At 43.3% G+C, this 25947-nt stretch overlaps 1 protein-coding gene across 4 annotated transcripts in view; it reads right to left on the bottom strand.

Annotated features, from left to right (window-relative positions):
• Window positions 1–25947, bottom strand: part of LOC147033869 (zinc metalloproteinase-disintegrin-like ohagin) — a 154431-nt gene that overhangs the window by 72616 nt on the left and 55868 nt on the right. For all 4 annotated transcript variants that reach the window (XM_085872054.1, XM_085872048.1, XM_085872050.1 and 1 more), the window contains exons 6-8: window positions 6504–6690; window positions 5038–5103; window positions 3503–3574 (exon numbers count right to left, since the gene is read on the bottom strand). In XM_085872054.1, the coding sequence (XP_085728180.1) occupies window positions 3503–3574; window positions 5038–5103; window positions 6504–6690 (325 nt within the window). The remainder of the gene's footprint in view (window positions 1–3502; window positions 3575–5037; window positions 5104–6503; window positions 6691–25947) is intronic.

Below are 25947 nucleotides of genomic sequence, written 5' to 3'. Positions count from 1 at the left end.
GAATAACCAATGCTGTGAAGGAGAGAGTGAGCTACGAACATTGAATGAATATACGAACCGATCAGAGATGATATATAATTCAACAAAAGCCATTGATTTATCAGATTGCGATACCAAATCGAGCCTTAGAGATTGCAGGCCATCATGATGCTCGTCGCTGTCGTGGATGGCTCAATAAACAACTCTCACTGCTCCCTTGGACCATAGAAGGGTTGTGGTAACGATTAGTATATAAATTAAGGGGAAGGAAAGGATCGAGGGAATTCACAAGTGGCTATAAAACAGAAGATGGATTCATCGCATGCACGTATGGGTGGGAGAAGATGCGTTTTAAGGAGTTAGAACACGCTCGAGCAATCAAATGTGGGTTTCAAATCGCAGGGTTGAGCCGCAGAATGCAATTTGGCATTCAGAGAAAAATATAACTTGGTCGTGTGGAAAATAAATGTCGCTGCAATTAAAACATCAACCAATAAGAAAAAAAAAAGCAATCAGAGATTGCAGACCCTCGCCAGGAATTGTTTTGTGTGCTGTTTGCGTACTGGTGTGTTACGTAATTAATATTAATAAGAGGCGTAGCTGGATCTGTCACTTTATAACTGCTGGCAGTGATGACCGGGTCCCAAGACGTCCCGCTTTGATCGGATACCTGACCCAGACTCATGACGTTTATTAATATTCAATTAGAATTCAGAATGGGATGAAAATAAATTCAATTCAAATCAAATGGAAGACCAAGTCGGTACAGTCCCTGCATTGGAGTCATCAGAAGGAAACCGAACAAGAAAAAAAGCAAAGATGAAGTCATCAGCTGGAACCTGGATATAATTCGCGTTTCAGCTGCTACCCTCAAACCCATCCAAGCACAGCCAAGAATCAAAAATATTTTTTAAAATATAAAAAAAAAATCAAAAAGAACCCAGATCGAAAAATTAAATAATTTGGCTACCAGACAATGCATCCGATCAGGTTGAAATTTAAAACATATATTCCCCATCCCTACTAGATCACAATTGTGAAGTTTCACGTCGATGGATGCAGCGGTTAAAGAGAAATAATTTTTTTAAAGACTTTTGCTCAATCCAATATGGCTCCCAGAGATCAAGTGACCTTTCAATTATTCGTGAACACCCTGGTATCCTCAAGGCTTGGGGAACATATTTATGAAGTTCCGCCACGATCTGTCCAGCCATTCTGGAGAAGAAGATTTTTTTTATAGGTTTTAGGGTAAATCCAATATGGCTGTCAAACCACGTGACCGATGACATCAAAGGTGTGAATGTTTTGTCGCTCATGGATAGGCAGTCATAACTGTAAAGTTTCACCTCAATCTGTTTGGCCGTTTCAGAGAAGATTTTTGAAAGTTTTTTTTTTTGAAAAAAAAATTTTCAACAATATGACTGCCAAACCACATGACCGATGATGTCAACAATTTTTTTTTCTGTGGAACAATTTATCCTGAGATGACCCTCAAAAGTTTTCATACCAATCGGATGTGTATTCTACGTTTATGCGATTATAACGTCACAACGAAGGCACGTATGACATCATAAAAAAAAAAATCAGCCTTACTCCCCATGTGGAGTACTTGCTATGTGCCAAGTTTGAGTTTTTTTTTTTTTCCTTGGTGCGGTTTTGGAGATACAGCGGTCCAAAGTTCTTCCTGTTCTTTCCACAATGGCTGCCACACTACGTGACCTATGCCATCATAATTATCATTACAACATTCTACATGAGTAGTTGCTCTTATGGTGAAAATTCCGTGTCAATCCGACAAGCGGTTGCAGAAAAAAAAAACACTCATGTTCTGTGCAGACAGACAAACAAACAAACAAACAAATGGACCCAAATGCAATACCCTCCTCTCTGTTAACTCGAGAGCCCATAGAACCTTACCCCACAGAGTCTTGAGAAAAAGGACATGGGAAGGGTCTTTTAAAATTTGGTTTGCGTTTCCGAGAAAAATCGATTTTTCATATGAGCCGCAATTTTGGTTGAATGTCGATATTCCCAAACGCTGAGAGGGGGAGCGAGTGGCAAATTTGATTGGGCAAGATAATGTAAAATGGTGTAATATTTTTCTAAGTACGACACTGTTAAACTGGAGGGTTTTTGAAAGTGCCAAAAATGGCGATTTATGTTCTACGGTGTTATAGTGGATAATTCAATTGAAAAAAATAAAGTTTTTGAAGGTTGTAGAAAAGAAAATTCCTCAAGTTTACCACCATTGATGCAGTGTCTTTCACACCATCTCATTTATCAAGTTATATTAGTTATTCGTGGCTGTTGTTTGTGTCCTTTGTGATGTTCTCTGTGTGCATGCGTGACCGGGACGAAAATCCGTACAATTTGCCAAATTCAGAGCCAAAGTACTGCGAAACTGCAGGTTCGTGTTCCGATTCATTTTAAATACAACATTCAATCGAAACTCAGTAGTTGTCCTATCATCAACCGACATCTGTAGACAGACAGACAGAGTGAATCAATTGCTTTACCCCGCTTTTTGCTTTGCTCATGTCAGGTAACAACCGACGTTCTCATCATTGTGCCTCTAAACCGAGTCTGTAAATCAAAATCATCCGACGTGACTTCAAGTCCTCCTGTTATTGTATTTTTTATGAACTGTGTATTGTGTTTGCAATTTTGGAATGGCCATTCTACTCACTTGATTCATTATAAAGGGTGGTTCAAAACTTGGTCACCAATACACCATGCTGTCCTGCACCTTATCCACCCCCCGCCCCCCCAAAAAAAACAAAAAAAACATCGTCTATCAATTTACTTCACTTCCATATACGAACCACATTCTTCTGCTCCACTCATAATAATAATATCTTTTGAAAGAGATTACACAAGTTTGCTATTGCTCTTCCCAAAGTTAGGGCAAGAATTTAGAATTTGGACAAACAATGGCCAACATTTTTAAAGTATTGGCATACAAGGACCTACTCCTTTTAAAAGGTACAGGGGAACATTTAATATCCACCGGCTCATGCTAACAGTCAGGACAACTTGATTAATATCCCCACCGCTCAATGATTCAAAGTCCGGCCCGCGATGCACCAGTGCGATAACTTGCAGTCAGATTGGGAATAAAACATAGACTGGGCAGTTTATAGGGTCAGAGCTTGATCGACTCTGTTAACAGAAATAAATATTCTGTTGGGCAAAGGTTTTAATAGGAGATAATTGCTAGGGATTCTCACCATTGGGGATATAAGTGTGAACATCATAATTCAATGCATACTTCAGAAGGGGGGAGGACTTGAAAAATTCCACCATATTTGCATACATCATAAATAAATAGTCCTTTATCAACATAAGGGGTTGCGTCAATGCAAAGTGTAAGCTCCGGCAGTCACTTTTACAACAATAATTCTGGTGCTTTCACCGACAAACTAACATGATGTGACTCCAACACTAACAAGGTGTATAGTGCAGGATTAGATGAACAGTGAAGCCATCAAACTATCTTTACAGCTCAGCAATCATTCCATCACACCTTGTCAATGTGGTTTGCGATGTCTAACACTCGCTGCTTCAACTTCAACCTGTCCCGACCCATTCTGATGTACTGGGTGAGAGAGAAAGAGAGAACAAAATATCATCTCAACAAGAACAATAACAGTGATCCCAATGTAAATATTTCCATTGAATAATTGGTCATGACCTCATAATAATTGGTCATGACCTCTCAGGTTGGTCATGACCAAAGACAGGTCAAATTGTCTCTCTGTCTTCCACCACCTACTTTCTGGTCCTGCACCGTCTGCCCTTTCCATGCCTTATCCCAGCCCCCCAACTGACCACCCAAGTTTCCGCAAGGAGCACACGGTCCACCATCAACCTCCTTCCATTGAAACTCCCAAAATCCAGGATCACTGCTCACCTCCACTCATTTGTTCCTCTTTCTTTCCACCTGTGGAATCAACTTCCACATCATCTTCGAATCTCATTCTTCCGTCCAGGTCTTTAGGACAGCCGTTCACCACCATTTCAGATCATCCACAATCCGAAACTATGATCATTTCTACTCCCGTTAACCCCACCTCCTTACACATTTATAATTTTCCTTTCCTGAGAGTTTGCTTCTGTATCCATGTTGTCCACTCCGTGCATCCTCTTTCACCACTCATTCTTCTCCACATCCCTTCCTTGTCCGAGTCTCCCTCTATTTTTCCTGTCATCCCTGCTGTTGGTTCTCCCCTGTCCGCGCACGTGCATGCACACTCTTAAGCTAACCAAATTGAGAGAGATGTTTAGTGTCATTTGCAGGCATAACCATGATTCAAAGAAAGATGTAGGGATGGGTTCACATGATAATTGAGTGGAACCATCCCTCCACCCTTTTACATTTTTCTCTCCGCCACCAAAGATGGATGGAGGTTATGTTTTCACCCCTGTTTGTTTGTCTGTGAGCAGGATATCTCAAAAAGTTATGGACGGATTTGGCCAAATCTTGATGGACAGGTGGGTAGGTGTCAAGAACAAGCCAATTCTGCTCAAGGTAACGATGCAGATCCGGATTATCAGTGGGATATAAAACGGAAATTGTTCAGCCTGGCGGAGGTAAACCGAGTACCCTTGTCGTTTAAAATGGTTTGTATAACTTGTATGTAAAGATATTAAGTCAATCTTATGAAAATTGATGATTTATGTGACCTTGACCTTTTGACCTAAAAAAAAAAAAATAGGCTTCTCGTGTGTGACTACCTCTACCAGGTGGTTAAGTTTCATGAAAATCGGAGTAAAAGTATGACCAGGGGTGTGTTTCATTACCAATCAGATTGCTATCGCTTGCAAAGTCAGCCGTTCCTTATCAACACTTTCAACGGAGTGCTTGCTTAAGTGCTGAAGCCGCTTGATGAGTGCTTTATTAGCTGCTTGGTAATGGAACACGCCCTTGTAGGTGATTTACACATAGATAACAGACTATAGACATACAGAATAACTAATTTACTTTTGCAATTTACTAAATCTTCGATTTCGCAAGTACAGCAACAAACAACAAAATACAATCAACAAAGCACCACTCACCTCTTCTTTGTCTGCTACCACCATTAAAGAGACATACTTTGTCTCTGTGAGCAACAACCTCTCCACCTGTAGACATGGGAAGATGATATTGAATCTTCCCATGACAAACGACAATAAAAAGCTTATCCAATTAAAAAGAAAAGTACAGGGGATTAAAATCGTTGATATTACAATGACACATTTTGAAAACAAAAGGGTAACAAAGCAAATTCATGATGATTTTAAACAAGAAACTTGGACACAAAGACAAATGATTGCAATTTTACAAAAGAAGGCCATTTGGCCCATCATGCCTGTGTTGTATCCACATCCGATAAATGTAATATAGCAATTTAATTGTATTCTAGATGTTGTACTTAAATTCCATTTTCACCATTAGGTTAACTTAACTCATCAACCACATTTATTTTTATAATAACTTACATTTCCCATTTCACCTATAGGTGGGGAATTAGGACGGAGTGGCGTCACCAATGGTTGGCTCTTTTTGATTGCTTCCCTGAGATGGTTAACCTCCCCAAGCTGAAGGCAGAGATGTCCCGACCGAAAGAATTCTGGCCTCTCAGGTGCAACACCTGCTGCTGCCACTTCACCAGAATGGCAGATAATAGGCAAGTACAACCACGTCAGGGCTCATACTCAGACTTGGTCCTATCATCATACTAAAATACACAAAAATAGTGTCTGTCCATCTATCTGCCAGCAATACATTCAGTCGTTACTTATCCAATCTCACCGAAACTTGACAGGAGGACTAAGGGTCACACAATAGAGGTTGTAGCAACTTCATTTGCCCCCCTACCCAAGGGGGATTTCCACCTTCGATGAAATCTGTATTAAGGTGTATAGATAGCTTATCGTGGCATTTTTCCAAGACCACTTCTCATCACAACACTCATGATAATTACATCATATTAATGTTATTACAAAACAATATTAATATGGTACTAATAATATCCCCCCCCCCTCCAGAAGGGGTTTTTTCTCCTTGGACAAATGCCGTGTTAACATGTATAAATAGCGCATCGTGGTGTTTCATGGGGCTGGAAGTAAAAACACCATAAACCACAAATACGGATGATTACACTTTCAAATAGTCACTACTGCTGTTTAACATGAAAATGAAAGGGTAGGAAACCTGATGTTCTCAAGGCATTATATACTTATCGCTCACCCCACAGACTACCAGACCTGAGCCTCAATCTACTGTAATCTATATACCCCAAAGGGGATAATAACATGACCCTTCCTGCCGCTCCCTTGTGGAGCGGGGTGTACCAGTCAATGAAATCCTCAAATATGGACGACTTTTAGTTGATACAAACATTGAGACTATTTATATTAAAACTTTTGGACTACACCAGGGTAAAGACATGAAATGGTAACAAAAATAATTAAATAACTCATATGTTAATACCTCATCAATATCGCAGGAATGTCACATATGTGTGTGAAAAATGGCACACCTCGTTATCAGGATGGCGTACACTTGCCAATCGCGGCATTCCTAAGATCACGCTTTTGTTCTCCTTCACACCACACACACCAAACTTTAATGCTGCATGCTCCAATGGGTAAGTGATGTGCTTTCCTTCCACCGAATCTTCAAGTGGTTCCAAGATGTAGCTTGTGTTCGAGACAGTCACGAGTCCACTGTTAAGAAGGGGGTAAGCATGGGAGAAAAGGACGAGTAATAAATGTCTCCACTGAAATCTTCAGTGGTTTTATTGACACTGGAAGTGCTCTTGGAAACTTTAGATTATGGAACATCAAAAGACTAACATATAATTAGGGTAAGATATATAAGAAAGTACTGTCTGTGGCTGTGTAACAATTAGTAGTCATCAACATATAACATGAGCAGATAACCTGGTTCCACGAGGCTGTTGTAACGGAATTTGTTCCCAATAAAGTATGGAATATATGCAGGGAGTTTACAAGGAATGTCCTTTGACAGCAACATAGCAGGGACCCGTAGAAGTTCTGCGTAATGCACAATGTGACTTCAAGTCCTCAACCCCCCCCCCCAAGCCCCAGGTCCACAAGCCCCTCTCCAACCCCAAGTCCTCAACCAACCCCCCTTTCCCAAAGCCTCAACCCCCTTTTCCTAACTCTGTCCCTCCTCTGCCCACTCCAACTCTCCGGCCTTCACATCCTTAACACCAAGTCCACATAATAATATCAATTCTAAAGACTGCTAAGGTTTCTCTGTGAAGTAAATGGACGAAAAAATAATTATATGTGGGACGGAAATGACGAATAGTTTGTGGTTATATTATTGTTTTTACTTCTGGTAGGTGTGTGAACCAGTGACTCTGAGCCTATACACTGCCTGTGTGCACAACCTAGGTATAGAAATGCACATTGCATGAAACTCAAGATTGTACGAGTATCGATATTTGTAGACCTCCGCATACACTGTCCGGACCCAAGAGGTCTTAAATGAGGTGTCATTCAAGAATACTTGTGCTGTGGTTACAACATTTACCCCCTTCAGACACAATCCCACAACTTGTATTTATATAGGTACATGATGTGACTGTGGAAGTGAGAGGGTGATGGGATAAAGAGACGGGGAGCAAAATTACAAAAAATAAAAATTGGGGAAAATAACCAAAGGACGAGGTATAAAGATGAATAATTATATTAAGGAAAGGTAGTCAATAAAAGAGAGTGGAGGGGAGATTGGGAGAAAGGGAAAACAAGAGAGTGAAAGAAGGAAAGGAAAGGAAAAGAAAAGGAAATGTATAGATGGGGGAAGGGCAGAAAGTGAGAGGAGGGAGGGGGGGGGGGTAAAATTCTACATCAAAGGCATATGTCATTTGTAGATGGCCATTTCGTTTATTGGAAGAGAGGATGGCAATGGTCGAGAGGCAAATGGCATGATGAGAACCACATACGGAAGTCTGGTTTATAACAAACTAGGCATTTTTATCTGTCGCTTTACTTCCGTATTTAATCAAAAGACAGCATGTTGTACTTTACAAACATTGTGATCTATTCGCCCGAGTTCATCTTCCATCTGCTTTAAAGTCAGCTGACATCATCTTTGTCCACCATCCTTGCTGCTTATACATGGCATGAGCAAAAATCACTTCCACTTTGCTGCAAAGCTCAGTTGTGGATGCTTTGGTTTGAATCTCCTTTTAAAGTGAGTAAAATTAAACATTTAGAAAATTTAGAATGATTCTCACTCAGATTTCAACATCACCATTATGTATATTGCTAAGTTGTTCAAAACTTTCTTCATATTAGAAGAAGATGATTTGTAATACTGGATACCACTGGATGGCACGAAATGATACACATTTACAGAGAGAGAATTGAGGTCTTCCCCTCACCCTAACCCCCCCCCCGCCCAGATATTCTACCCAGACAAACCCATACTTCGGGTACCCCGAGGTAACATCAAAATTTGGTTTGATTTGCTTTCGTAGTTTTGAATCAGAGATAAATGTATAAACAAACAAACAAATAAACAAGAAAAAGATGTCATGCAGAGCACGATACTTGCAAAATCGACTCCCCCCCCCCCCTCTCCAAAACTTGCCATGGATACATCAAATTGTCCATTTCATGAAGATTAAAATTGACAATCTTAATCAAAGTCCAGGTTAATCGGATGAAAATTGATTATTTTTCAGATTTAAATTGATTTTAGAAGTTTGACCTTGAGTTGACCTTTTGGCCTCAAAAATAGTTGGTTTCCCAATTCACTAATGTGCTGCATAATTTTCCTTTTTTGCTGTTGCTTTTGACCTTTTGCAAATAATGATTTGACCTTTTGCAATTGCTGTATAATTTTCAAGTCAATCGGATGAAAATTGACGATTTTTCAGATAAAAATTGATGATTTTTGAAGTTTGACCTTCAATTGACCTTTGACCTGTTGTCCTCTAAAACAGTTGCTTTCCCAATCCAGTGACGCAACAAACAAATCTTGTTCAAATTTAAAGTCAATCGGATCAAAAATGATTTTAGAAATTTGACCTCAAGATGACCCTTGACCTTTGACCTCCAAATCAATAGGCTTCTCAGGTGAGACTACCCCTACAACTTTGTAAAGTTTCATGACGATCGGTTTAGAATTGTGACCTGTAGGCAATAAACAGACAGACAAACGGACAGAACAACAAAATATACTGACCAATGTACTTGATAAAAATGTTTGATTTTGCGAGTAACAAGAAAGATGTCGCGCATAGCACGATACTTGTTAAATCCAAATCTACCGATATGAAACACAGTGTGTATTTGTGCATTTCTGTCCCCCTTAATAAGGATGATTGAAATGGAGTTTTCAAGGCCAATCTTTTAACACAACTGTGCATTCACTGCAGACTATTTTTTTCAGGATTAAAAAAAAACCCTCGAAAAACATTTTCTCTTCTATTGGAATTGTAGACAGTGACTTGTAAACCGAGCCTCAAGGGTGGTGTATAGAAGCTTTAATAAAAAAATAAAAATAAAAACAATCGAAACAATGCGTAGAGAGGTGAAATTTGCTGCACGTGATGTGGAATGTAGGCAGAGTAAAACGAGTGTTCATTTACGTCCGTACGATGTCTAATAAATAAAGAAGATAAAAGCACACCCGGCGCTAGGCCGAGGTTTCAGACTTTGGAATGGTCACGAGGCTGTACCGTCAAAACGAAACGTCCCAGAAGATATTCTTGCTCCGAAATATCATATCCTCCAGTCTCCTTGAAGATTTCAAATAAAATAACTCCAACCCATCATTGTTGATGGGCTTTTATACCAGTAAACAATAGTTGCCATGAAAACAGCAAATTGGGAATTTCGAAAATTTGACCGAAGTGTTTTTCATTCTTGATTGTTATGCATCACAAATTTGGCTGATACATTTTTCCAATTGCGGCCTAATAGCTGTTTGCATGTTTCGGATGGCCTTGACCTTTGACCAAGCTTGACCAAATTTTACTCACGTATACTACACAAACATACAAGTAAGCTGAGTCAGTTTCAATTTGATATATTGAAAAATTATTGAGGTATGCTAATAATAAAATCACAAAAAGGGTGAAAATGTTCTCACGGAAACTGGTTTACAGTTTCTGGTATGTCCAAACTGGGATGCAGGTCTAAAGGGTCTAAGGCCCTGTTCTTCACTGCATGGCCCCACGAGACACTGGTGGCCCCTGGTGGCCTAAAGTGCGGCCCCTGGCATGCGGCCGATAATACACAAATGTGAAAACACCCCATCATAATTTACCATAAATGCTATCAAATTGACACAATGGTTTCAAATGAGTGTTCCAATGTGAAGCATAAAAGTAACATAACTACATCAGGATATGGTTGCCACATACAAAAAATTATGCTTGTTGCCCAGTTAACCACAACGAAGAAGAGTTTGTGGAGGCGGGGCCCAATAGCAGCCATTATGGAGTCCTGCAGGCGGTGTGGCGGCTCTCACACTGACGTCTTATCAGCAAAAGTGCCACCCCTCAAAATAATCGTGAAGATCACTGGTCTAAGGTGTCTAAGAGGTGTAAAGGGTCTATAATGGTCTATTATGTCTTAAGGATGTCTAAAGGGTCAAAAGGGTCTAAAAGGTTCAAGGGTCAAGTGGTCGAAGCAGTCTAAAGGGTGTAAATGTCTTCAAGGGTCTAACGGTTTCTAAAGGGTCTTTAAAGGGTCTAAAGGATCAAGGGGTCTAAGTGGTCTAAAGGATGAAGGGATCTAAATGGTCAAAGAGGATCTAAAGGAATGAAACTAAAGTGTATGTTCTGACAGTAGTTACAGGTCTAACAGGTCTATCGGGTCTAAAGAGTGGAAATGCTCGAAAGTGTCAGAATAGGGTCAATTGGGTCTGAAGGTCTAAAAGGTTGAAGAGTCAAGGGGTCAAAGTGGTATAAAGGGTGTAAGTGTCTTCAGGAGCTCAAGGGGTCTTTAAAGGTCTAAAAGGTCTAAAGTATCTAAATAGGATCAACGGACCTAAGCGGTCGAAAGGTCGAAGGGGACTAAGGGGGTATATAGGGTCTTTAAGGGTCCAAAGGGGTTCTAATTGTCCGTAATTATGAGACGTAGTCAAGGTCCAATAACAGGTAAACTCACATGGGTCGACCAAGGATTCACCTCAAATATATATATATATATATATATATATATATATATATATATATATATATATATATATATATATATATATATATATTGTTACGGATTCGCGCCCGCCGGCGTGCTGACGGCCACGTAACTCGAATCGCGGCACGTCGCCCACCGGACGGACAATCCAGTCGTGACCCTCTCGGACTAACGCCGGGAACCAGTCACGGGTGGACCTTTCGGTCTCACCGCGATCGAGCCAATCAGCCCCCGCGTGGGATAGGGTTGCTCGCCAAATTCGACCTACCTAAGTACCCACACGGAGGGTAGACCAGGCGGTCGCACCTCGCCGCAGGTCGACTTCGGACACGGGCCACTTAAGCGACCCGTTCCGTACTATCGGGATAACCGAGCGGTGTTATTCGTCGACCTCGACGGTTCGGTTAATTATCGGGCGTATTCAGCCCACTACCAACCCTTTACGTGAAGCAAGATGAGGATTCAATGAAAGAAATGACGAAGCGAAGCGGGAAACAGTTCAACACAAAGCACATTTATTCGCGATGAACGGAAAGCACACATATTCAATTCCACCAAAAGCACATAGAAAAGAGGAAGACAAAAAGAAACACAATGCAATTTTACACAAAAAGCAAATGCGACAATGCAGATCTAATACCGACTACGCGAGCACACGGCAACACTTATACAATTTTACTTCACAGACGGCGCCGACAACACATACCCAAAACCAAGAAAAAGAACAGAGAACCCTCAAGGATGAGGCGGGCCTGAGGCCGAGACCGGGTCGGGCCTACCCGTCTGGTGATGAGACGCGGAGCGGCGATGGTGCCTCAACTCCGCGGGCCTCGCGGACAGTGTCTGGTCGGGGGTGGGAAAGGAGCCCCCTTGGTCGCACTATCTCAGCGCGGGGGGAAACAGGAGGGGGTTGCTGATGCTCAGGGGAAAGGAGGATTTCTACTCTGCCTCGAGTCCCGCGACGAGCGTCTCCACCTCGGCCAGGTCGCGCCGTCGGCCTCCCTGGTGTGCAGCTCCCTGCACGACGCGAGCACCCCCTCGTCTGCCCTCGCCGCCTCTCCACAGCTCCGTCCCCTTCGCTCCGACTCCAACGCACACGACGACGACCAACTCCTTCTTGCTTCTTCTTCCCAACTCCACCGACTGCGAAGTCTTAACTCTCTCGACTTGACGAACGCGGTCGCTTATATAAGCCCCGTGGCTTCGCTCTCTCATCTTTGACCCCCTGCCTTCGACCTTTCACCTCGCTCCCCATTGGCCCGAGAAAAAGTGGGCGTGAATGCTTTTTGATCCATAAATTTGCATATAGCGACCGCCCTCCAACGCCCTGGAGGCGGGGCCAAATCGCCCCTCGCTCACCGATTGGACGGAACAAAAGTGGGCGTGTGTCGTTTTTGATCCGTTTTTGGAGCTGAAAATCCGTGGTTTTGTACACGCTGTTCGGCGCGCGCCCTGCACGAGTCCAACACCGGTACCCACAAGCGGCGCAAGAACGGTGGCGATGCGACGGTTGCGAGGTGTGACGTGAAGCGGCGCCGCGGTGGGTGGTTGATGTTGTGGTTGGTGGTGGTAACAATGGCGGTTGGTCCAAAATAAAGATAGTAAAAGAAAAACGGCTATCCAGAAGAGTCGCAGCACGCATAAATGACATGTATTCCCACTAGACAACGGGTTTGGGCCTAACTACACATATACTTACCGAGATATCTCACCTAAGGGACCTGAATGGTGGTTTGCGAATTTGGTAACCACAACAATATATATATATATATATATATATATATATATATATATATATATATATATATATATATATATATATTGTTGTGGTTGAGGAAATTTGCAAACCACCATTCAGGTCCCGTAGGTGAGATATCTCTGTAAGTATATGTGTAGTTAGCCCCAAACCCGTTGTTTAGAGGGAATAAATGTCATTCATTCGGGCTGCGACCCTTTAAGATAGCCGTTTTTCTGTTCTATCTTTATTTTGAACCAACCACGTCTCAACCGCCATCACACAACAACCACCAACCACAACGCCGCTTCACAACAACAACAACAACGCCAACAGCCACGACCTTTACCGTCACAACTCGCTCTCGCAATCATCGCATCACCGCCATGCCAAGCGTCACCGTGGCCAGGGACCACCACAATAAACCCTCCACCACCTTCACCTCTCATCCTTCTGCCGCCATTCCCGCACCGCTTGTGGGCACCGATCCTGGACTCGTACAGGGCGCGCGCCGAGCAGCGGGTGCAAAAAGCGGCCTTTCCGGGGAAGTCGGATCAGGAATGATTCACGCCCACTTCTGTTCCGTCCTATCAGCGAGCGCGGGGTGATTTGGCCCCGCCTCCAGGCGCGTCGGAGTAGAATCGATATATGCAGATTCGAGGATCAGGAATGATTCACGCCCACTTTTCCTCCATCCAATGGGCGAGCGTGGCTCCGCCCCCGAGCCGATCCTGATCCAAAAATCTGCATATGGTTTCTCCTGTCACACTATAAAGCGCCGAGCGCGGAGCGAATTGGGTCGAGTTGAGAGTTCTGTTTCGGGCTCGGGCGAGTTGGAGAGGTGTGGCAGCGGCAGCGGCAGCGGCAGAGAGAAGAGTTTCTGTTTCGGGCTCGGGCGCGTTGTGGCGGCGGCGAAGTGTGGCAGCAGCAGCAGTCAAGACGGGGTTCGGAGTCTGTCGGGGAGCTGCGGAGAGGGGAGGCCGGGAATGCGGTCGAGGTCGCAGTGGAGTCGCTCGTCGCGGGACCCAAGCAAGCCAGATATCCTCTTTCCCCAGAGCATCAACAACCCCCCTGTTTCCCCCCGCGCTGAGATAGTGCGAGAAGGGGGCCCGGTTCCCACCCCATTCCAAGCAGTGCCAAGCAGGCTAAATACACCCAATAATTAATCGGAACCGTCAAGGTTGACGATAACACCGCTCGGTTATCCCGATAGTACGGAACGGGTCGCTTAAAGTGGCCTGTGTCCGAAGTCGACCTGCGGCGAGGTGCGATCGCCCGGTCTACCCTCGTGTGGGTACTTAGGTAGGTCGAATTTGGCGAACAACCCTATCCCACTCGGGGGGCCGATTGGCACGATCGTGGTGAGGCCGAAAGGCCCACTCGTGACTAGTTCCCGGCGTTAGTCCGAGAGGGTCACGACGGAATTGTCCGTCCGGTGGGCGACGTGCCGCGATTCGAGTTACGTGGCCGCTCGCACGCCGGCGGGCGCGAATCCGCAACAATATATATATATATATATATATATATATATATATATATATATATATATATATATATATATATATATTATTAGAAATGGATGAGTTGGGTGTGTGTGTGAGACATGTTTTAATGGAGTTCTACTGGACCTTTCTGGTGTGGAATGTGATGCACCAAAACGATCATCATAACCTCCTGAGTTGATTTGGCTAATTAACTCCAAATACAGTAATCCAGAAGAATTCCCATGTTTTAAACGCACGCCATGTTCATGTTTATAGAGCAACTCAATACGTCCTTCCCGGGCATGGCATTCTAATTCGAAAATAAATAACAAAAACAATGATAACATTGTCACAAAGCTTTACTAATGAATACTAATAATAATAACAAATACATAATCCCCGCCATGGCCCAAATAATCTGGGCTTGGTGAAAGACAAGCTCATGCTCAAGAGAACAGCAAGCAGTTATGCCACAAATCCGGAAAGACCAATGAAAATTTGGTCCAATGGATTAATGGGCCCATTAGTATATCAAGTGAATCAGATGGAAATTGATGATTTGTGACCTTGACGTTTGACCTTTTGACCTCAAAATCCCCGAGGCTTCCAGCTTGTCACGACCTCTACCAGGTGCTTAGGTTTCGTGAAGATCGGAATAAAATTGCGACCTGTAGGCGATTGACATACGGATAAATAGACAAGCAAACAGACAGAACAAGAGCGAGAATTGCTTTGCAATGCATGTCCCCTACCGATGTGATATTTTCTAAGTCCAAAAAGGGCATAACTCTGTGTAAAATTGAAAAAACTCCCTGAAACTCAGACTTCTTCTGTAACTTATCAGAGGAAAGCCATGTTCCAAGTTTCAGTTGAATATGTTAAAGGGTATGGGGGGGGCGGGGGAGGCTGAAAAACCACAGGTAGAATGGACAGATGGACAGATGAAGAGCAAACCTATAGTCCCCTCTCGTGAAACAGGTAGGGGACTAATAACAGACAGAACAACAAAAAGAGCAATCGAAGATTGCAGACCCTCACCGGGACTTGTTTTGTGTGGTGTTTGTGTACAGGTGTGTTATGTAATTAATGAGACATCATTAGAACTGCCACTTTACAACTGCTGGCAGTGATGACCGGGCACCAAGACGTCCCGCTTTGATGCAACCCCACTTTGATCAAACACCTGACCCTGACCCATGACGTTTTTTTAATTATGATTCAATTGAATTTAGAATGGGATTAAAATAAATTCAAATCAAATGGAAGACCAAATTGGTACAGTCCTGCATTGGAGTAATCAGAAGGAACCCAAACAATAAAAAAGCAAAGATGAAATCATCAGGAGGAACCTGGATAGGATTCACATTTCAGCTGCGACTCTGCTACCACCAAACACATCCAGGCACAGCCAAGTGAGCCTTATTCAAATAACATAAAAAATAAAAAATTAAAATTAAAAAAATGAACCCAGATCAAAAAAAATAAATAATTTTGACTGCCAGACCATGCATCCAATCAAGTTGAAATTTAAAATGTATATTCCCCATCACTACTATATAATAACTGTGAAGTTTCACATCGATTGATGAAGCGGTTCCAGAGAAAACATTATTTAATATTTTCTTCAATCCAATATGGCTGCCAGACTATGTGACCGATCAAATATTCCTTCACAAACTTGTACACCCAAGGCTTGTTGAACATTTGTTTGAAATTTCCCCTTGATCTGTCCAGCCGTTCTGGAGAAGAAGATATTTATGGGTTTTAGGGTAAATCCAATATGGCTGCCAAAACCATGTGACCTATGACGTCATGTGTGAACGTTTTGTTCTTCATGGATAGGCGGTCATCCGTGTGTAGTTTCGCTTCGATCTGTTCAACCACTTCAGAGAAAAAGGTTGTTTTTTTTAAAACAAAATGGCTGACAAATCACATGACGGATGACATCATTAAAAAAATTTTCTGTGGATCATTTTACCCTGAGATGGCCCTCAAGTTTTCAAAAAGATCAGAAGTAGCGTTCTGCATATGCAATTATGACATCATAATTATCAATAAAACATTCCACATGAGTCGGCGCTCCTTTAGTGAAAATTTTGGCTGAATCTGACAAGCAGTTGCGGAGAAAAACACGAAAGTTCTGTGCAAACAAACAAACAAACAAAGACAGACAAACAAACAGACAAACAAACAAATGGACTCAAATGCCAGGGTAACTAGAACTCAAATGCCCTCTCCTCCGGCCAGGGTAACTAGAACGGCACTCGGTAGAGCACATACCTCCGCCAGGCTGAACAGTTTACGTTTTGTTTCCCACTGACAGGGCGGATCTGGATCCAAATATGAACCAAAATTGAATCGGCGTGTTTTCGTCACCGAACCAGCGAATTCACCTTGATTTGTCATAACTCATCCACAACGTTTTGAAATATCATGATACATATTGTTTTTGGCCCCATCTCTCAATGGTGAAGAATATCTTAAATTTTTTTTTTAATTTTCAAATAAATTATTCCTTGTCACACACCCCTGACTTGTACACCAAGTTGCGTCGGAATCCGTCCACAACTTCGAGATATCTTGTTGTCAGACAGACAAACAGACAGACAGACAGACAGATGTGGTGAAAACATTAACGTCCGCCCACCTTCGGTGCCGGAGGTAACTCGAGAGTCAATAGAACACGATACCCCGTACAGTGATTATACACAGGAGGGTCTTGCTGTTTGCGGGCGTTACATTCTTGAAAATCCCTGTGAACCGCAAATCCACAAAACTTAGGGGGTAATGGGGAAAATATGGTTCGGGACTTCAACTTTTTGGGGGTTTTCTCGTCTTCCCAGTGAGACCACCCTCTCGGCTCTTGATGTGCCACGGCTCCAGAATCATTCTGTGTTGTTTGTTGGATGTCGTGGTTCGGACGCGGTTCCATCAGTCAACATTGGACCCCGTGTCCATTCATTTATTTTATTTTTTTTTAAGCAGGGTGTTGAATCATTGTTTCACATGGGTGGTTATCTCACACCAGAAGCTTTTCGTCGTTTCTCGAGTACCATTAATAATAAACGAATCCACTGTGCAGAATATCTGTAAAAGTGAGGCAAATACTCATGCAAGTGATCCTCAAAGTGTTTCTAGCACACTGTTAATAATGGCGAGCAAGCGTAAAGTGATGGACAAAAGTGATTCTAGTGCAAAAAGGCAGAGAAACGTGAACTTGTGCAGAAAGAAAAGCCTTCCTGAGGAAGGGGAGGGGGGAGGTGTATACATAGTCGAGGCTTGTGAAAAAGCAAGTACACTGAAAAGGATCGCTGTGAACCAAAATATGCATTACCTCGTTTGAGTTGCCATCAAAATGTGTCTTTGCCTCTGTCAGGGTTTGATGCACGCACCTTTGAATCAAATGAGGAAGTTCACCATTACATACAATGTCCAACTCCGATTCCCACATTGAGTTGTTTCCGCAGCCCAGTGTCCCAGTACTGCTGGCACAACTCACGCATGTTCACCTTGTCCCCCATGGCTGTCGAACCATCGAGTCTTGTTGCGGCTCCACGCGTTAACAGCCTCTCTGGACATCAACACCTCGTTCACTCAACAGAGTTAAATCGAGCATGGGGACGATCGAACATATGGCTCCTCACATGTCACCCGTCTCCGTCCACCTCCTTCTGGCGGGTCTATATATTAACCAGAGGACAATCCTGTGCCTTCCAGCAAATGCGATTCCAGTCCATACTGGAAATTTCATCTGAGAACGTTCCAGCACCTTCATGAATTTCACTCGGCAGTTTACAATACAATACTGCCCTCTTCTTCTTCTTCTTCTTCTTCTTCTTTCGGCTGCTCCCGTTAGGGGTCGCCACAGCGGATCATCCGTATGATCCGCATTGTGATTTGGCACATGTTTTACGCCGGATGCCCTTCCTGACGCAACCCTGGTCGCCTCTTACGACACAGGGATATGGTACACCTATTTTAACCGGGGTATACACCAGCCCAGTATACTGGTACTCATTTCGCCGACCTCGGAAGGATGACAGGCTGAGTCAACCCCCTGGTCTATTAATTCAGTGGCTCAACGGGGTTTGAACTCAGGACCTTTTGGATCCCAAGCCGCTGCCCTAACCACTGCGCCAACACCAGGATTACAATACAATACTGCCCTCTGCAGTCAAAATTGGCTCAATACATCAAGCAGTTTATCTTACAATTTATCAATCCATGCTGAACAAAATATATAACGTATAACCGTCCATTTAATCGTTCATTTGCAGGCATTTACTAATGCTTACAAATACCACAACATCTAGCTAATAAACTGACGGCCTCCTAAAAACGGTACTTTCATTTAATGATGGAAAAAGCATTTCTCAGTCTTCATACGTACATCAGAGGCAGCTATGAACCCTCAGAGTGAGGAGCAATGCAAAGTGAAAAAGATGGCAGCGATTTCTGGGTGGCTGGAGGGAAAGGCGTGGCCTGGCCAATGGGCGGTGCTTGTGACACCAGGTGAGAGAGATGAAGACGTGGCCTTTATCCTCCCCCCCCACTCCCTCTCCTCTGTACTCCAGTGCATTTCAAGTGCTGAACACCACGGCACAGACGCAGCAGACTGAAGCTCCAGACAATCAGAGTCGACGTCCGTAGCAGTTTGGCACCGCGAAACCATCCAATGATTCACAAGCATCTCCCTGCGATGACTGCTGACCCAGCGTCAAGATCCACTCCACTGGATCTGCGCAACTGGCGGGATGGGCAAGACGATCTGCCTGTAGGAGTATGGGGCATGGTGCTCAGAGATTTCTGGGTCGGCGACATCCAGTACACAACGACCCAGCAGTTAATCACGTACGACTAGGCCAACCCAGGATCAGGAACCTAAAGTTGGCAACGGAATGTCCGTCGTTGACCCCAACAGGTTCCCCTGAGAGGGTCATGCCGTACGCAGTGAGTCGCAAGCACCATGGAGAAATTCTGAGGGAGGGGAGTAGGACCCGTGTCAACGGGGCACCCCCTTCTCGGACATAGCGGTAGTACTGCATGTCCCATAGGAGACACCCGTCCCCACAAGTCTGGCTGAACCATCCTCTGGTCCAGACAAGTCTGGCATGTCCATGCAGTAGACCAGAGAATGGGTGGCGGGCCACGGCTGAAGACACGACTTGACTTGTGGTCGGGTTCAGCCAGTCTGTGGCTTATAGAATGGGCAGCGCTTATGACCCACAGACACAAACTCTGCTTTATAGATGAGATATAATGCATGTTTTTACTTCATGTATGTACATCGGTTTATTTTTTATTATTTTCTGCACCGAACGTGCCATGGTACACCACCCAAATAAAGGAATGTGTTTCCTGGTGCGAAAAGTCTGGCTAAAACCGAAATTGCACACGAAAACCTTCATATATTTCGCTTTAATGGGACTAGCATAATAATTAAAGGGTGTCAGTGGATAAGCTACAGGAATGCACACTCGCCTCTCTGTCGAGCCGGAGTTCAAATCGTGATCGAGCTATGAACTGTCACCCCGGTCAGACGCATGTTTCTGCTTCATGTATGTACATCGGGTTATTTAAAATATCACATTGGCAGGGGAATTAATTGCAAAGCAATTCTCTCTCTTGTTTCTTTTGTTATGTAGCATCCTGATCCATACCGTGATGTATACAAAATACACTGTGGTCATACAAAATGACTGCATACAAAAAAAAAAACAAGCTCAAATGAGCTAAGATCCTCGACCTCTTAATGATGACATCATTAAAACGAATATGACGTCATTGTGATGTATGAGGTTTGAGATAAATTATCTCTGCTAATGCCCTGTTCGATTCCCACAAACAGAATTCAAAAAGCTTGCCTAGTTTCAGAGATAATTTTTTAGGCGATTTCCATTAGCGGAGATATTTTGACGTCATAACTTTTTTTATAGGAGGAATTTTCAATATCGGAGATGGTTACTGTCTGCGCAGGATATTTTTACATATATATGCCAAGTTTCAGGAAGTTTTGATGAAAACTGTAGGCAGTGAAACAAAAAAGTCCACAAGAACAACAACGTGAGTAAGACTTTGAGATCCTCCAAGAGGATCTAAAAACTGGTTCGGGGAACTTAGCTTTGATGAACTGGGAGGAACTGCCGGTCTGATCGATGTCCACATGCAGCAAACTCCAAACCGAAAGCCATCCTCCCCCCCCCCCCAATCCCCACTCCTAATAAAGTAATAATTTCAGCCTATCCAGTGCTCATTCCCTAATCAAGAGCCATTTGCATATCTGTTTGCATTTAGTGTACAAAGGTTATCTGTGAACTCAGCAACACAGAGATTGTATTTGCTCCTTTCACAAAACAAAAAACCAAAATGAATGATAACTGCCGCAAAGTTCAATTCCTCTTTACCACATATGAAGTAGAACATAAACACATTTAGCGACAAAGACAATGAGGAACATGGAAAGTTTTTCAGCTGTTGTCTTTCCGAATTTGGTCAAATATGGAAGTCGGAAGGCAAACTCACCTGCATTTAGTGGAAACTTAGGGTTGGGGAGGAACCAAAGTGGGGAGTTTGGGATTGTTTAGCACAGTTTTGTCTTTGTGTGGTCATTGCAGTCGGAGTGCACCCTCAGGGAGAGATGAAGCCATCCACAAACCGACACTCAGTGGCACGTCTGAGTGGTTGGCTTGTGTGGGAACCGAGGTACAGGTATCGGAACTCCCTGTTACAACATCACAGGTTAAAATGGTAGGCACCCGGGAGCTCTCTCGTGTCGTGTAGCCAGATGCGTCCAACAAGAAAGGCCTGATCCTCAAACATCAGCACCAAGTTTCAGCACCAAAGATCTTGGTTTGAGAAGTTTTCAACGCATATATCTGTATCTCTCTCTCTTTCTCCACAATAGAGCAGGGAGATTTTGATTTAACAGCACTAATCAATAAGCTCTGTCATGACCTCATTCAGGACCCCTTGCTGGTCAGGCCTGCAAAGACACTCTGGAGGATGTGATCTCATCATTGAGTGAAGTATGAAGTCACTATTGTTTCCATGAAACTTACTTCCCTAAGCCAGCCTGGCAGAATGTGACTCACAATTAACAAGACCAATTTTTCATTCCAGAATGTGACTCAATCTGAATACCACAAAATTCACACTTAAATCACCAACAGTCATCCTGATGTCGGTTTATACTCGTCCTCTATTTTCAGAGTCAACTGGATAATGGGGAGGTGATATATATACAAGCAAAGAAAGACAAAGTTTGTACCATAAGACAACGCAGAAAACTATTTCAAAGCGAACTAGAGCTGCTCACAACTCCCAAGACTTCCAAGCAGTAACACCGACGGTTGAAAGTGCCAGTGATCTTCCCCCTACTCTTTCGAAAGACATCTTGGCATCTTTAACGTCGAAGAGCAGTGGCAGGTCCCCAACTGAACATCCCATTATCTGGACGGTGTGTCTCTGATACATCACCCAGTTTACACAACGCCAGAGTGACAGTTTATTGTTGGATTGGGAATCGAACCCAGACGAGGTAGTTCAAAGTTGAGTACGCCGCCTCTGTCTTCCAGGCCTTGCACAGAGGATGTATCTGTCGAAAGACCATGGGATCTTTTTATGAGAGGGAGAAAAAATTTCTACATGCCGATAATTTACAGCAAGTTTAACAGATTTCTTTTTCCCAGTGGTTGATTAGCTTCCTGATGCCGCTGGAATGGAAATCATGGTCATGGCACCGAAATTGGCAAGAGACGCTTTTGACTCCTGGCATGTATTCATACAAATCCAGACACAACGACAGAGTCCATACAACACTTTACCCCATGTAGTTTTGAGAAACACGGACATGGACCAGCGGCAAATTTGATTGGTCGTGATGACGTGAAATGCCGTAATATTTTGTTCAACTACTGCGAAACGGAAGGGTTTTGAAGGTGCCAAAAGGTGACTTGTGTTCCACATCGCTTAAGTATATCATTAAATTTAAATAAAATAAAGATTTTAAAGGTTGTAGAAAATAAATTTCCGGAAGTTTATCGTTGTTGATGCAGCGTCTTGTCTTCTTCTTCTTCTTCTTCTTTCGGCTGCTCCCATTCGGGGTCGCCACAGCGGATCATCCATATGATCCGCATAGTGATTTGGCACATTTTTTACACCGGATGCCCTTCCTGACTCAACCCTGGTCGCCTCTTGCGACACAGGGATCTGGTACACCTATTTTAACCGGGGTATACACCGGCCCAGTATACTGGTACTCATTTCGCCGACCTCGGAAGGATGACAGGCTGAGTCAACCCCCTGGTGTATTAATTCAGTGGCTCAACGGAGCTTGAACTCAGGACCTTTTGGATCCTAAGCCGCTGCCCTAACCACTGCGCCAACACCAGGTATTGATGCAGCGTCTTGTACGCCGCCTTATTTAACGCGTGATATTAGCTATTTTTGCCTGTTGTTTGTGTCCTTTGTGACATTCTTAAAAACAGTAAGTTTCCTGTTTGGAATGATTTTCGAATTCGTTTGACTGCCAGACAAGCAGAAAGCGTAAAAAAATTATCTCAATCCTCTCTCTGCGCGCACAATCGGGACGTATTCAGAGCCAAAGTCCTGCTAAACTACAGGATTGTTTTCCGATTCGTGCTCAAAATATAACATTCAATAAATATGAAATTGTTCCTCGATCATAAACCGACGTTCGGCGAGAGGACAAGCAGACAGATAGAAATGAACCAATTGCTTGACCCCGCTTTTCGCTTCTCATGCGTGGGATAACAACAGGTTTAAAATTCTCTCCACAATAAGTAGTTCCTCTTTTTTGATTCAACTACTTTGGGGGATTTAATGCAGCAACCACAAGCAAACAACTTTCCACCCGCTGGAAAAAGGAACAAAACTGCAGTCATAATCGAATAAGCAGGTTGATCTGGTAGTGTTCCGGCCTACCTGGAACACCTGGTTTATGATTACAGTGAACCCAGGTTCAAACCCCGTCTACCATACGCCACTATTGTCGTGCATGTGAATTAGTAATGTGATTTCTCATTGAAATTGGGAGTTTGTTCCAAATCATTGAGGTTATTGATTGAAAGGAACGATAAGCCTGCGTTTTTGTCGAATACATGTACAAGGGAAGGATCTGCTGTAGAACGTAACGAGTAAGATGTCGTCTGCTGTGTAAAACATGATGATGCGATTGTACTGGAAGAGAAGACGGCAAGGACCTTAACGTTTGAAGAATTATTCTATAATTTTGAATATAGAATCTATATTGTGTGTTCTCTCTTGCAACTTTGAGCCAGTGCAATTGGCTTAACATGGGAGTCACATGGGACCATTTAAGTTGCTGAAACATCAGACAAGCACACTTGTTCTGCACTTTCTGTAATCAATTAAAATCTTGTTTAGCGATCCCACCAAGTAAGGAACTACCGTAATCCAGCCTCGACAGCACGAATGCACCAACACCATGATGACAAGTCTTCGCCTGAGTACCAGAAGGTTCGAACGAACAAAGTTTCAATTGTCACACGTAACCTTTTGATTCCAAGGTGACGAAGTATCACTATTCATATACTTCCTGATGTGATGAACGTTATAGATCGGACAAATTAAGAGAGCGAGGCAACTGCGTGACCTGATCAGACATCCTCATGTCGTGATCAAACATCACGCTTAAGTTTTGGATCATAGGGGAATGAGAGATCTCCTGACCGTCGAAGCTGAAAGCATAATTACAAATCTGTTTATAGTGGTTTGGTGAAGAAGCTATAAAGAATTCAATTTTATTTACTACGCATCAGCCATGCTTGTATGTCTTCGAGCAATTGAGAGAAACTAAAGTGAGTGCAAGTAGCGTCACCAGATCTGATCGGGTCAAAGATTGCCTACAACTGAATATTATCCGCATGCACAGTACATGATAGTGGATGTAACGTTGAGTGACACGAATGTAATACGTGAACAGTTGTGGGCCAATAACAGACCCTTGAGGTCCGCCACATTTTAGGTGTTGGTCACCCGAGAAAGACTTAGCAGTATGGACCCTGGTAGATCTGTCTGCGTTGGATGACTGGAACCAAGAAAGGGCTTTATCATAGGGACAAAAGTCTTCAGATCACCTGTATGTGAGAATAGCAAGATCCACCGTCTCGAAAGCAGAGGACAGATCAACCGTTAGTAAAGACCACTGCCTGTTGATCATCAATGGCACAAAGTAAGTCGTTCCGTACTGAAACTAGACCCATTTCAGTGCTATGTGCTATGTGAAATGCAGACTGCCAAGGATCAAGGAGGTCATTTCGAATGACAAAATCAGATACCTATTCTGATGCAGCCTTTTCAAATAATTGGCCGAGAAATGGGAAATTTGAGACAGGTCTATAGTCAAATCTTCATTGTCCAAAGAAGGCTTTTTTTTCAAAACTGGAGTGATTACAGAGGACTTCAGAGTTCCAGGAAAACACCAGTGGACAAAGACAAATTCACAATTTGTGACGGTACGTGAGGCACAACAGGGAGATGTCTCTTAACGGGCCAGGTTAGAGCTGGGTCATAAAGACAGGTCTTTGAGAGACATTTCTTAACTGTTCTGCTCAATTCGTCCTCATTTACAGAAACATTCCGAAATAGTCTCGCAAACATTCTGCCGGGATTTGATGAACTTCCTGAGATCAGCATCTGATTTCATCTTACGCCGTCGTCACTCAGAGTGTCGTCGAGCTCAGCTGGCCTCCTTTACATCGTCATCACACCAGTTAGGTTTGAGACGTACAGAACGCTCCTTAGTTGCCGCAGGAGCATGCACGGTCCAAAACTTTGTTGTATCGCGGGACAAGATAATTTGCCTCATGGTCAGAGCTTTCCAGTAACAATAACCACTGGATCAATGGAGAACTTTTAATGATCAAATAATTTGTAGCTTCCCAGAACAAACGTATTTTGCAAGCACTGTTCTTGCTGAGGTCAACACACAGTGCACCATGGAGTGATTGGAGTTGGATTTGATCTACTTGACATGATTGTACGAGAGAGTCCTACTCCCCTCCATATTATGTACATTTTCCTCCATAAGCATTAGATCAATGCCTGTAATCCTTCCGAGGTCGGCAAAATGAGTGCCAGCATGCTGGTATACTGTGTCAGAGTGGCGGAGTCCAGGATTGTGCCCAATAGCCATAGAGACTGCTTAAGCAGCACCAACGCTCTGCACAAAGTATGGTCCCAATGTCCTCTCTCCTCCTCCATTTAGATCAATGTACTAACCAACAAGATAAGCACACTTCCTTCATGTGCGACACGCGCGAACGCATTTCCACAAGTGGTTTCATCTTTATTACCGCATCAGTTCCAAAATATGCAACAGCGGTTTGTCTCTTTATGGAGCAACAAGGCAATGCACGACATTCAACAAAGTAAGCAACTTCCCTGATGTTCTTTTTTTCTTTTCTTTCTCTTGTATCCCTTTTTAAACACAGTAATCCGTTTATCGACAACCTTATCAAACCAACATAGATAGAGGATGCATTGTCCTTCTCCAACACCCAACCCGATGCATTCCTCGATCACTCCCCTCATCCCAATATC

Source organism: Eptatretus burgeri, chromosome 1 (assembly GCF_056783735.1).
Source record: "Eptatretus burgeri isolate ZD-2024b chromosome 1, Ebu_testis_v1, whole genome shotgun sequence".
In the NCBI taxonomy this organism is placed as follows: Eukaryota; Metazoa; Chordata; class Myxini; order Myxiniformes; family Myxinidae; genus Eptatretus; species Eptatretus burgeri.
Note: the sequence above shows the minus strand (reverse complement) of the source record. Positions and strands in the feature narration are given on the sequence as shown.